This window comes from Delphinapterus leucas, chromosome 11 (assembly GCF_059928025.1).
Source record: "Delphinapterus leucas isolate spDelLeu-1000000601 "Yukka" chromosome 11, BTC_Dleu_Yukka2, whole genome shotgun sequence".
Classification (NCBI taxonomy): domain Eukaryota; kingdom Metazoa; phylum Chordata; class Mammalia; order Artiodactyla; family Monodontidae; genus Delphinapterus; species Delphinapterus leucas.
In genome coordinates this window covers 94,307,551-94,322,000 of record NC_143139.1, presented here as the reverse complement: position 1 = coordinate 94,322,000, position 14,450 = coordinate 94,307,551, and the positions used below count along the sequence as shown (strand labels likewise).

The 14,450-nt window shown below is 43.5% G+C and overlaps 1 protein-coding gene across 18 annotated transcripts in view; it reads right to left on the bottom strand.

Moving 5' to 3' along the window:
• Positions 1 to 1,600: 1,600 nt before the first annotated feature.
• The window catches only part of TNRC6B (trinucleotide repeat containing adaptor 6B), a 261,176-nt gene continuing 248,326 nt past the window's right edge, over positions 1,601 to 14,450 (bottom strand). For 17 of the 18 annotated variants that reach the window (XM_089920034.1, XM_089920033.1, XM_089920028.1 and 14 more), the window contains one exon: positions 1,601 to 14,172. In XM_089920034.1, the coding sequence (XP_089776160.1) occupies positions 13,785 to 14,172 (388 nt within the window). In that variant the 3' untranslated portion in view covers positions 1,601 to 13,784. The remainder of the gene's footprint in view (positions 14,173 to 14,450) is intronic. The other variant, XR_016394820.1, reaches the window with a different exon arrangement.

Sequence of the window (14,450 nt, the reverse complement as noted above, 5' to 3'; positions counted from 1 at the left end):
ATAGAAAATAGGGTTTTTCCAAAGTGGGGATTTTAGCAACCATATTAATGAAATTATAGGCTGTAAAATCTAAACTGGATTAGGAAGGAAATGAGGAAAAGGAGAGGGCTGATGGAGTCGAAGAAAGTAAATAGGCCAGCGTCCTGGGATGGCTGATGAGGTCAAAATGAAGCCAAAGAGGAGGGGGAACCAGTTTGGGAGGACAGGAAGTCAAGGTCAAGGATGCTGAAATTAGTGATTCTGGAGGGGAGCAATTTGGTGTGAGTATGGGAACGTGTGGCCAGGGTGGCTGGGGAAGGAGTGCAGAAAGCTGGCAGTTAGGATGGATTTTCCAAGTGGACGCTGAAGTCACCTAAGGTGACAGCAGAGCCCACAGCGGTGAAGAGGGCTGAGTCAGAGGCTAAAGTCTTGACAACCATCTTCAGTTCTAAAACACCCCCCCCCTTAGACGTTTATGCATTTTTAAAATATCCAAAATTTAAAATAAAGTCTTTGGTGATAAAGGTCTTCATAGGTTTTGCTATGATCTCAATTCCACAAATACAGCACTTACTTGATATAGGTAGGCCTGCAAGGTGTTTTTGACATCTAGTTCACCTCTCCTGACCTCACATTTCCTGGTGTTACTTATTTTATGATAACAATTGGATGGTACATAGCCTACCACTTTGTACAGCAGACTTGCTTAAGACCATTTTCTTAGAATTCCAGGTGTCTTTCAGCCCAGGCGTTTTGGCGTGATAACTTTGGAATCCAATCTGGGTTCCTAGCATGGTGACTGAAACAAGTTTCTATTAAGTGATGAATATTTACATGGTATGCTTAGAGCAGCGCCCTAATGTAAATATTATAGGAAGCAATCAGTCAGTGTTATCTACTAGTAGCTGATTAAATTATGCTGAACGGCAGTTCCTCATGAAATGGGTTTGCCACTATCTATTTCACACAGCATTCTGAGAATGAAGTCAGACACGACACCACCTGGGAATTACTAAGTCTTAGTTTCCTTCCATTGCTCCCCTTTGCCCTTCTAGCGCTGTTGCATGGTCACATGTCTAACGAGTCTCTAGCAGCTAACAATAAGTAAGAAAGTGTTCAGATGGGAACAAGCTGGCTTTCAGGGTAAGGCTCTCCCGCTCCTCCACAGTGGTGAGCACCGGAAGCAAGGCAGGGGCGCCGGCAGGTGGCTTCGTGGACACAGCTGGCACGCTGTCACCTTCCCGGGCTGCAGCAGAGCCCCTGCAGGCATCGTCCCTCTGCTCTCCTCCACTCTGTAGTGTCTTTGCTCCAGATGCACATGAGGCTCATACGGGATGACAACGAAAGGTAGCAGGAGAACCTGAACTTCTTTCAGAGACTCTGAACCCGGCAGCGTGGCAGGCAGCAAGGAGCACACACCCACCAGCGGCTGGTCAATCTGACAACTCCGGCAACACAAACGTAACAAGACAAGATAGACAAAGTGGAGGCCCAGTCCAGATGCTGAATGTCAGACAGCGTTTATGTGTGGGGCAGGGCGAGGGAGTACAGTAGAAGAAATACAAACATTCAACAGACGAGCAAATTAAACTGGCTAAATAAAACAGGAAACCACAATAAATGCTTAGCAGCCAAACACATTTATTAGTCTTTTTTCTTTTTTTTTTTTCCAGGAACCCAAAAATATTTTGTAGTTATAATGTAAGCAACTGAGTTGCACATAATACAATCATATCTTTCCAAAATAAAATAAAATAAAAAACTAAACAAAAACAAAAATAAGCTGCTTAAAAGCCCAAAAAAACCCTTCAGAAAACTCATATATGCATTACATCATCTCTCAGTTTTAATGAAATGACGACGACTTAATTCCTTATTACTCAACCTGTCACAATCCAATAAAAGACCACCCTTTAGTTTTTTTTGTTTTTGACTTTTTTTTTTGAAATCCAGCATGAGAAATACAGTACCTGCTATGGCAAAAAATACACATAAAATGCAACTTTTCAGCTTATTTGTACATTAGTAGAGTTTAACATTTTATTGTTTGTTTTTTAAGTGAACCAGTGATTTTAAGTACCACTATACTAAAAAAGTAAAATAAAATATAGAAAAGGGGGGCCCAGCCTGCCATGCAAGTGCACCTCTAAAGTGCCTAGTTTCTGTGTCCATGTAAAACCAGTCATATGAGGAGCAATTTCAACATATGGGAGTTTGATTAAACCTCTATGTTTAAGAGAAAAAAAAAAAAAGACAATGCCATAGCCTCCCTTTTCTCCCCTCAAACTTCCTTAAATCCCGTCATCCACTTTCTCTACGGCCCACCAGCAGAGAGAAAAGAAAGCCACCAAAATAACATTGTAAAAGCTATTTCAAGTATAAGAAAAACAAAACACTTCTAGGTAACTTGCAGAGAGCATCAAAATTGTGCAGCTATTCAGTCATGTTTACAGGTTTTGTTTCTGCGGACAGTGTTTCAGATGAGAGGATTTTTGCTGTACCTTCCTGTTACCTGTTTGTGTGCAAAGTTGGAAAGCTGCCTTTGAAAGATCCAGCCTCTTTCTGATGCCCTTCTCTGCACCTTCTGTGAAAGGGGGCAAGGAGAGAAGCGAAGGGAGGAGCCACACGTCCCAGGCCGTCAGGTGGCACTGCTCCGTCTCTCCTCTGCGCCATCCCCCAGGGCCCTCACTTCTCTTGTTCACCGTCAGTGACCTCTCATTGCAGAGATTCCCATATTCAGTTTCCTGATTTGGTAGGATGTATTTTACTATGTAAACATAGCCCCCTAGGATTATGGAACCCAAAGCAGCATATATATCTCCATCTAAATGGAGAAAGAGAAAATAGTCCAGAAACCTCTCCTCGGGTTGCTTCTGTTATCTGTTTTTGGTTACTCGAAACAGGGAGGGGTGGGGTGGGCACAGAGTAAGTCATAAGCAAATAGTGGAGCGTTAGGAGTGGGCATGGTTGAGCCGTTGAATCTGCTTATTTTTTTTCCTCTGGGAAGGGTTTTTTTGTTTCTTTAAAACCTGTTAAAAATGTTCCTGCACCTTAAGTCACACTGAGGTTAAGGCCAAGGGTGCAGAATCTTGTGTACGTGTCTCTGTGAGCACATTCATGGTGCATGCACCATTTTTTAGGTCTTCTGTGAGATCACTGGACACACTTTGGTCACTGGTGTGTGCAAAGGGTGGTGGGGGGGAGTGTCCCAGGACAGAAGTGCAGAGATCAGCAGAGCCCTTTGGGAGCGTCGCAGAGGGACAGAAGGGCAGGAAAAACTCAGGAGGGACCAGAGGAAGGAGACTGATAGAAAAGGGGCTTCCACACAAACAACAGAAATAAAATTCGCAGGTCGACAGCGCCCAGATCAGAAGGTGGGTGGTGGATATGCGTGCATTTATCATCAAGCTTCTTCCCTCAAAGGAAGTCGTCAGTAGACAAAGATCAGCGAGCCCAACCTAAAAAGGGCTTCCTGACAGATACAGGGTTTATCTTTAAGATGGGGGGAGCTAGGGGGTTTGCGAAGAAGCTATTCAAAACGATCTATTCTGGTCCTGCCTCATGAGCGGCCAAATCTAGGAGAGCAGTAGCTGACAGATCCCTACAAGCAGCACTCGTTAAACTTATTTACCTCTACCTAAAGTCAGCTTCAAGCCTTGTGGAGGGAGGGACACCTGAGGGTGCGTGGGCCTTTCAGGGAGGTTGCCTGCACGTCTCAGCTGAGTCTCCTTCTAAGTAAGAAATCAATTCATTTCCAGAGCATCGCAAAGCGACACGGCTATGAATTCTACAGCACAAAATTGAAATGCCAGGGACTGATTCTCTTTATGATCTACAGAATGCTACTCAGTTACTCAAAGTGTGTGTGTGTGTGTGTTTGAACCAAGAAAGGTTGAGAACTCAAGGTCTCAGGAGAAAACATTCTGGAGTCCCTGGAGGGGATGGATCTTCTGGAAGAGAGAAATCCAGACACTCCCTACCCTGGAACTAGAGCTAGAATAGATGGCATCTATTCAGAGCAGGGTTTAACACTGGTCTGTCTGTCGTCACTGTGTATGGGAGGCAATGGAGAGAACATCACCCCACAAATGCAAGTCCACTCCCCTAACCTGTTCTGCTTTCTCTTCTTAAACATGAAAGAATAAGATCTGAAACTTCTGATGGCTTTTAAAAAAGAAGTGGAAAACATCATATTTTAGGGTTACTTTCACAGCAAAGAAAAATTGTAAAAGTTATCCTGCTATCTACACGTTCATATTTTTCCAAGGATAACCCACCGATGTCAGAAAAGGAGGGGAGTTAAGGGTCTACACTGCAGGGGAAATGTACCTCGAGGTATTGTTTTGTGTTAGACAGCTGAAACGTCAGAATTTTATTTTTTTGTTTTCTTTTTTGTCTAAAGGCAATCTAACAGATTGGAACCCTGATGAGATCGTGCCTGTGCAGGCTTGCAGGGGCACGAGGAGACTGTGATCAAGTCTGTTACTAGTTACAGTACTGTGAACATCAACAGCAAAACTGCTGCAGGGAAACACTGGCTCCAGGCACGGCGGTCTCTTGCTTCCGATACTGTGTGTTGCCAGTAATGCCTAGACCAGAGCAATGCAAGGGCCACGACTGACTGCAGGAAGGATCAACAGAGGGATGCTGTCAGGACAAATAGGAGGCTGTGGGCTTTCCCGTGTCAAACACCTCGCTGCTCACTAGCTACACACAGCTTAGTAACTGCAGGGGAAGCAGAGAGGTCACATATGGTGGAGGGGTAGTGGATAGGGGAGAGCTGCCCTGTTTGCCTGTCAAGCAACAGCCCTCTTCCCCGTAGAGCAAGAAAGTTTCCTTACAATTAAATTCACTTAAAAATGACTGAGAAAGAAAAATTAAAACGGAGCGAGGAGGAGGAGTTTTTTTTTGAAATGACATAAAGATTAAGGTCAGCACGAGTGAGGCAAGGTTTCCTGAGCTGGAAAGGGTTCTGAGTTCAGGACAGGGTGAGCACTTTTTTCCGGATAACACGGGGGCCTTCCGGGCCCTCCTGTTGCACCAGGCTGACACTGCACGGCTAGGATGGACATCCCGTACCACACTGGTTGGTAGGGACTGCAGGCCCCCCAGGAAGTGCCAGGCCGGACTCACAGGTCTCTTTCTACCTCACTGGGCCGACCTTACCGCTTCTTACTCTCACTCCCCTTCCCTGCCAGCTTGAGGGGATACCATGGACACAGAAACTGTAGAACAAGGATACAAAGCTACTTCCTTCCCCTTTCTGCCCTCTCCTCCCACCCCCCCCTTTGCAGAATGCATAGTTACAATTCACACGTTACAAAGTAAAGAAGCAATGATGACCACATATGGGACCTTTTTTTTTTTTTGAAAAAAGAAAAATCCAACAACCTCTTCTTAAATTCAGTATCAAAATTCACATTTGCATAATAATACATTTCAAGGCCATTAGAGAGGAATGAGAGTGAAGCCCCGGAAGCTGCAGCATCTCTCCTCCCTGTGTCTTCCTGAATGAAGCTGAAGGAATCTTGCGGAGGGATTGTTTTCCTCTTTGGGGAGTTCTGAGGAATTATGGAAATGGCCCTTAGCATTCACTTGATTTCTCTTTAGAAAAGAGAGGGAGTGGGGAGAAGAGGTGGAATTGTTTAAAACAAACGTGAAACAAAGGAAGAGACACTGCAGATTTCTATGTTTAACTATAATAGTTCTGAAGAAATAAAATATGATTGCAGATTTTTCTCTTTTCTTTCACAAACACGTCAATCTTATCCTCTCAAAAGCCTTTTCCTCGTGTGTGATACCCTGTTTGCACAAACAGCAACGTTATGTGACTTCCATTTGGGAAAAGAATTGCCTTCTCAGGACACAGACTCAAAGGGTGGCAACGCGCTGCCTGCCGTGCGTGAGGCAGGAGGGAGAAAAGCCTTCTCGACGTGCACGAGTGTGTCACAAGCATCACCATATTTCAATTCTCCAGTGCTTACGGGAAAACAAAGACTAAAACAGCCACAGCCACAGCCACAGCCACACACGCACACACATAAACACGAAGAAGACTAGGCAATGCAGAGAGATTAAGTTCAACCTGCACTCTTGGACTAACCTGGTCTCTGTCATCTGTGCATCATCACCTCGTCATCCCCTCTCCCAAGTCCCGGAACCTCTCCCCCACGACTCTACACTGTGCAATTAAAACGCCCCGGGGTCGGTCCGGAGAAATGCCGACTTCCCTAAAGACCAAGCTGACCGTCTTTCTGTTTTATCCCAACGGGTAGGTTCTTCCTAAAACAGACGGTCTCTGAACTCACAAAGGCACATTCAGAAATACTACACTTAAGTAAGTAATTCCTTGGACAAAAATTAAAAAGGGGTGGGGTGGGATGGTGTTTTAAACACATATATTTTAACTTATCCCGAAATGTCTGGCAAGAAGTGTCATGCTGAATGTATCACTTGGTGAAAAACTCTACTACCTTTAAAAGGTATGTAACTTCTTTAAGGGTTCCAAAGGTTTTTGCTCTGTTTTGTATAAACAGTCCCCTTTTTCATTTTTGGCGAACACACGCAGGATATACTCTCTTCCTCTCCATAAAGCTCTGCTGTCAGGTTGGTCCTGCAGCGAAGTGGCTCCTGGCATCCCCTCACCTCTCACAACCCAGCCCTCCGAGGACTGTGCACGCCTTTCAGGACCCCAAGGAGAAGGACCGCCAGATGCAGTAAGAGGTCCAGGGAAGTGGGGGACCAGAAAGGAAGGAAGGCACTTCGCCCCACAACATCGGAAGCTACTCCAGTTTCTCTTCTGCTGCTCACCAGCAGCAGCAAAGAGGACTTTCACTTTTTGAGAAAAACAATCCCAGCTAATTAATATTGGCTCAAAATGGATCAATTCCAATTGGGAATTTACTTTCAAAACAGTGATTTATATTTTGAAAGTGAAACTGAGGCACAAAGTGCTTTAGGGAAACACTATTTCTTTTCAATTTAAAACAGAACACTTCTTGCCTCTTTCTGACCTTTCTCCTCCCATGAACAAAACAAGCGTTTGTCACAATGAAGAACCAACAGCTGAATTTTGCAGAGACCTTTTGCTCAGGGCAGTACCATTTTTCCCGGTGTGCACAGTTGTCGTTAAAAACAAATTCAGGTGTGCGGCTAACTGAAGAGGAAATTATTTAAATTCTGTGAGGCAAACACTGGCAGTTTCTATCACTTTTGCTATTTTATTTTGGTGATGGTTGGAGGTTATTGTAACAGACTGACAGTTTGAAAACCACTCAAAAAATAAACAAACAAAAAAACCCACTCAAATATTTGAATACTTGGTAATTGGTCCAGAGGGGAGTGACCGTAAACATGAGGATGGCGTGGATGCCCAGCCGGTGGGGTGTAGCCCTGTTTCCTGACCGGTGTTCCCTTCACCATCCTGTGCATGTCTGTGGCCTCTTTCCTCTGCTGAAGCAGCCAGGGTCATTGCTCAATTTTAATTATGTTATTACTATGTTCATAGATTCTTGAAGTTGGTAATTATTTCAAATGAAGAATGTGATGCCAGTGCCTCCTTTGTCAAATTTCAGGTCAAGAAAACAACGCCATCATTGACAAATGGGGACCATCTCTGAAAATACACACACCTTTGGCACTGGCCATAAACCTACAGGCCTTATCACAGGGTGTGCACTAAATCTGGAAATAGAGAAATAGACTGATGATGTCCTTGACAACATTTTATACACCTGCCTGTTTCTAGACTGCTTGGACACCCTGTACTTCTGGATAAGAAAGCAGAGAGGCTGTGGTGCAGTTCTGCAGCTGAGGGGAAGGGCACTCCGTTTTCTGATTAACTGCTGAGGTTACACACATGGGCCAGACTATTTTCATCTGCACTGTCGCACGCAGCCTTAGTTGTACACTCACGGGAGGGAAAACAGTAAGATTTCTCTTTGTAGTAACACTAAGAAGTGTAGTTAATGCATAGACGTGAAGTGTGACAAAACTTGGCGAAAACACTGGAGAAGAACAGGTTTGATTTCTTTTTTTTAACCAGCTAAAAATGTATCTCTACTCCTAAAGACCTTATAGATAAGTAAAAGAAAAAACCCAAACTCAAAACAACAACCTAGAGTGTTGTATGCTGAATCTGAACTCTGAGGATGGGGGAAGAAGGGGACCTTTTCAACATAAAGACTCAATTGTTCCCTAATCTTAGAGATGGCTACTACAGCCAAGTCTGCTGCAAACATCCTGTTTACACAGCAGAGGACAGGCTTGGCCTAAGCATTCTGCTCAGCTCACAGACATCTTCATTCTGTTTAGCAGTCGAGATGGCAGAATAGAAAAAATAAAACTAAAAAGTACGCAGCATCTGAGGTCGATATGCAATCTGGCTGTTAATCTTACAAAAACTGCCCCCTCCCCCGCAAAAAGTGGTGAAATTGAGAGTGAATACTTGCAACTAGTTAATAGCCTGTGAAATTTTAGTTGCTGCTAGCTATATTAATAACAGGTCTTCCAAATTCTTCGACAGTAATTTTTTTTTTCTTTTCTTTCTTTCTGCATATCTTACACATGACATGCAGCCCACAGGAACTTGGAAGAACCAACTGCTAACTTCTGCTACATTCACGTCAGAAGAGGTGGGAAAGTTCTTAGAACAGGAGCCACAGTAATAGAAAATCAAGTTGCTATAAATAAAACGGACTGCATGGCAATCAAGGCGTAATGTTGATTTACTGGGGGACACTGATGAAAGGATGTGCTTTGGAACCTTAACTTGCGGCACTGCTAAGTTAACTTCCGTGAATGTTGTAAATGAAAAATATCAAGGGCTGGGGACTTGGGGGATCAGAGATGCCACATGGACCATCCATTTCGTCACAGTGTCTAGGAGGTCTGTACTTTTTTTTTAAACACCTAAAATTAGGTCATGGCACTGGATCTTAATTGCCAGGAGAGGTCTCCGGTCTGATGGAAGACTTCCCTTCCCCTTCTAGTGCTTCTTTCCTTTTGGCTACTCATATGGTAGACAGAAACCAAGTTCACGTTTGAGAGTGGGATATCTCTGGCCACTAGTAATCAAGTGTTTAAAAAAAAACAGGAAACTGGTAAAAATTGGAAAGCTCAAGTTTACATGATCAAAATGTTCATGAAGTAAATCCATGTAATGAGAGGTCACCAGCAAGCCCCTGTACCCATGCCAGAATGCAGTGGAAGAAAAGATGCTTCCACCACATTTTCTAAGTGTACTGAAGCCATCTAACCTCTCAGCAGACATGGCTCTTGCCAAGGAATACCATGGAAAGAAAAGTTTTCCTCCTCCATTACATACTCACTATATCCTGTTCTTAGGTCACTGACAACCAAAAAAGCAAAGCTTCCAGCAACTGGTCAAGAAAAAGGGAGTTGATGGGAAAGGGAGGAGACAAAGGAGAAGAGCAGAAAAACAGGAACCCCTTTCTAAAGGCCCGACACAAAGAGCCTTTCCAAGTCACTGCAGTTGTCACTGGAGAAGCTGATACACAGTAACAAAGGGTGACAGCACGAGGAAGGATCTTGGTATCCCACATTATCAAGACATAAAAGCATACTTCCTTGATTTCTGTTTCTTTAATGACTTTAAATTTAGCCCACTGCCTTTGGGGCCTGTCCAGAACCACTCCAATTTCTGTAACGGGTGAGCGTCTTACTGTCTGGAGCGACGGGACCACATGCACATACGCACGAGTTCCTCCTGCTTAGGATGTGTGGGTGTATGTACGAAGGCACTAAAGCGGTCTCAGAGAAACTGCAGGCAGCAACCCCACCCACTCCCTTTACCTGTCGAGCAGGAGTTTCTTTCCCACTGGGAAGCTTAGGTGTTTAAAAGAAGCTGTGGTCATGCTTGGGAATTCTAACCCCTGGCCCAGGAGGGAATACAAATAGAGAATTCGACATCACCAAAAACTGAAAGGAAATACTCCACATCTCCTGCTGGGGGATGGGGATAATTAAGCAGCAGATCTTCAAAACAGCAATTAAAATGAGCACAACGGTAGCTGGGAGCTAAAAAAGTAAAACCACTTGTTCCTTATTAGATTCTTCTACTTTCTCCTCCTCCCTTAACAAACGGAGGTAAGACGGACATTCTTCATTAATAGAACAGTCCATAGATACTTTTCCTCTAGTAATGCCTACATTTAAAATTTGTTCCAAAAATTATTAACCTATATTTCCTAACTCTTTACATAGATTCTCAGCAATCCAACCATACTACTTTACAGATTAGAGTTACTTTTTTTTTTAAGCTGTTGTTTCTTTCTTTGATCCTTTCTTTTGTTGCTGTGGTTGGGGAGACAGGGTGAAAGGTTCCTTTAAAGAAAACCAAAAGTTCCAAGGGGAGATTTAAATGTTCAGTCTTAAACGGAAAGGAATAAAGTGATGGCATTCCCATTTATACACACCAAACACTCTCCCACTAAATTATGCACAATTTCCAATGAATCCATGCTAGAGCTCTTATAAAGCTTAATCCTTCTCCCATATCTTTTAAGCTCGTGAATTTACCTGTTGCTGCTAAATTGATAATTTTTAAAAAATATTTCTTTCTACGTGTTTTAAAATGTGTGATCCCCAGTATGACAATAACGTTTGGAGACTTTTCTTTTTACATTTTAAGTAAAAATTGTTTAAACTTTCTGAAGTTTCAGGAACTTGTAAAAGTTTATTAACAGGAAAGAAACAGCCGTCTATCTAGGATAAGATATGGTTAAATAAACCATCTTCCAAAATCTGGCTTCCTACCCTAGAATTCCTGAGAATGCTTGCAAATTTTAAAGCAGGAAAATAAATGTTAAAAACAAAAACAAAAAACACTGTTAAATGCTCCCAGAGTTAGTCTTCATCTAAAATATATATTTATATGTATATATATATGCACTTTTTGGTCTTTTTTTAAGTTTTCAGTTTTTTTCCCTTTAAGCTTATGATGGAAGAACATTTTAGCTTCTCATGTTTATTTTTACATATTTCAAATCCCTCATTATGTCTTGTAAACAAGAGGGGCTCTAGCACCCGGCTTTCACCGTAGTATCGTTAAGGAACTCAACTAACCCATAGTGCAGGTCAAGGAATCAACAGGCAGGAAAAGAGGAGGGTGGGGAGGACATGCCAGGGAACCAAAAGCGGCAGTGGACAGTCACCACTGGCTCGCGTGAGCCTCAGGACATGCTCCCGGCCCAGGGACACTCAGATTCAGCCTTCTGTAGATGTGTGAACACAGCTGCTCTTCACCTGGAGGCCATCACACATGCCAGGGTTTTGCGCCCCCAGGCAGAGAGCAGTCGGTGGGGCTCCAAGGAGACATTTTGTGCATGGGCAGAAGTGGAAGGGGCATGGTGGTGATGAAAACCGGAGGGCACAGTTAGTTTTCTAAAGGCATCCGATGGGACCAAACCAACGCTAGAAACTCAAGTTTGACCACCTACCCACAAAGGGTTCATAAAGACTTGCATGAGCAAGCACTCACTTGAATTACGCACGTCAATCTCTTTTGAGGCTAGGTTTATAATCAATAGAGTAAACTGAGAGGACTACAGAATTCCCATTCTTTGTCTCACAAAACCACTTAAATGCAAATAATTGGTTTTTGCCTTTTCCTATACACAGCCACCCACCCACCCACAGACACAAGCTAAAAGTCAAATACATTATTAGGCATTGTTGTATCCTTCACTGAAGATGCTAAAGAAAGAAAAACTCCCTTGTCCTCACTAGCAGCAAGTTACGGAGGACAGTAGAGGTCTGCTCCCACCAAGGGTTGGAATGGGCAGGTATTTGCTGGTACAGAATGTCGGCACTTTATGTTAAAACAGTATAATGCAGACTGGGATGTCCACACAAGTGCTACCACGTTACCGGCACACGTCCCCCCCACCCCCCACCCCCGCCCCGCCAGCCATCTGTTTTGTATAAAGGGGTACCCTTCAGGTCTGCTGTAACTCTTCACAAAAAGCAGTTTGATACATTTTGATTCCAACATAAGTACATACATGTTGGTGATAACTGTGGATTAAAAGTTGCCCCCTATTCGGCCCAGAGTACTACTACATTGGTGCTTAAAAAAAAAAAAAGTCTTTAAATACCGAAATAAAAAAAGCAACATTACAAGGAAAAAAAAAAGAGGTCAAAACCAAAAAAAAGGTGCAATACTTAAGTCTTTGCTAAGTTATACCTGCCTAAGCAAAACCACATACACAGGAAATACACAACACAGAGAAACAAAAGGAAACGCTTGAAGTACACACTGGTTTAAGAACATTCGTTAAGTAAACGTTTCTGTCAGTGATGGCCTGGTGCTGTAACACGCCACGGCCTGGCACAGGTAACGCTCAGCAAGAAGGGGGCAGAGAGGGAGGAGCTGCGGATGCTTGCAGGAGGCTGCTCACAACTTATTTTCTTTTCTGTTTTCGTAAAATGTTAAAGAGAAACAATAGAAATTTTAAATTCAGCATTACCTGACTTTCTGACCAATTTCTCATACCTGATTACACAAGAAAGGGGGAACACAGTTTTTCTGCTTTTGAGACATCACATCATTAAAAGCTACCTTACTGTCTGTTCCCATTCAGACTAATGAAAAGGCCAGCATGAAATTTAACAGATATTCAGATGTGCCTACTAGTAGCCACTTACTTCAAAAAACAGAAATAAATAAACACACAGTTGCTCCAAGAGGTACCTCCTGCTTTCCTAGTTTTGGGGACTTGGCAGTGTTCCACTCTACTGCTAGGTCAAAAGAAAAGAGACAGAAAACTCACGCTCAGGCTACTTTGCAAATGTAAAGGAGCTCCCTGCTTTCCTCATTAAAAAGCACTCTGTTCATCTCAATACAGCCCAACGGGGTGGCTTCAGTAGCAGTGGCTCCCCGAGGTGCTCGTGCTCCTGTGTTCTCATAGTTAAAAAAAATAAAAATAAAAATAAAAAGCAGATGGCCGGCCAGCCAGCCTGCGGACTGTCAGCAATGCAGCTTTCTGAGAAATCAGGATGGGGAGAGGAGGAGGAGGACACAGGCGTGCGCGCGCACACGCGCACACGCACACACACACACACACACACACAGAGAGAGACAGAGAGAAGGATGCACGCGAATGCACATGAACACACGTGCACACACATACCAGAACGAGCATGCCTGGGCAGTTACATGTGCCAGAACACACTGGTATTTATCAACCAGCCAATCACAATTTTTTTCTTTTTTTTCTTTCTTTTTGTTTTTTTTTTTAGGTTTTTTGTGTTTTTGTTTTTAAAGTGAGGCTCCGTCAAGTCTTCCCTCCCCCCACCCCAACAATTCTTTTGAATTCCCCTCCCTCCCAAACATGGTAGACCTAAGGACGGAAACACACCCAGTGCAAACAAAGTTAAAAAGCTATTTTTTTTTCAGTATATATGTTTCTTAGCAACAACTTCCATATAACATGAAAAAAGTGAAAAACTAGAAACTAATTTTTTTAATTTTTTTGTGTTTAAATTTAAATGGTATGTGTACTTGCTTCACATTGTCTTTCTAGGTTGGCGTTCATGATTCAAGTATTTCAAGAGTGATATGTTCTCTTTTTGGATTCATATTCCAAACGAAAAAACTGAAGTTATAAGGGAGGCAACTATGTGCTCAGACAGTCTGTCAATGACCCACCTTTTTTTCTCTCTCCGTTTTCTTTTTTCCTTTTAAAAATGTATTTATTGCAAGTTGAAAAAAAAAACGAAAAGGTCAAGTTAGTGCTGCTGCTGTTCCAAAAAAGGTCACGAGGTCAGAGTTGAAAGTTCTAAGTTCAGATTGAATCCGACCCTCCTCCCAGAAGGTCACCAGGTAGTAAAGGAGCAGGGCTGCCCATCCTATGGGGGTCTTCCACGGTCGGGACTCCCCACAAGCTAGAAGAATAGTTTGGGGGTCCCCACAATGAAGCGCCAGCAAGATCGGCCCCGCTGCTGCCACCAGCACTGCTGCTCCATTGCCCGAGCCCTGTGGACCCACCGAAAAGATTCAGAGCAGGTCCGACGGGATCTGACTGGGTCTGGCCGGTCTCCAGGGACTGCCAACCCGCTGCGGGTGCACTCGGGGTTGCCGCAGGGGTAGGGGGCTGAGCTTGTGCCAGAAAGCGGCTAACTTCATCATCAGTGGCAAACTCAGCCAGGATGGTAGTGTTTCCCAACACACACCTGGAAAAAAGGGGAGGGAGAGAGCTATGCATTTGAGGAAACTCCTAAAAGCATGCATAGGGACTGCGTATTTTGAGTCCTCACTACTCAAAAGTGTGGTCCTTTGACTAGCAGCTTCCACCTCCCCTGGACGCTTTTCAGAATCACAGGATCGGAACCTGCATTTTAACCAAGAGGTGACTGAGAAGTACTGATTGAGAACAACGTATCACTCAATCTCCAGATATCCAAAGACTACTGGAGAATATTATACATCAATATCCCTTGGGACATGGAAT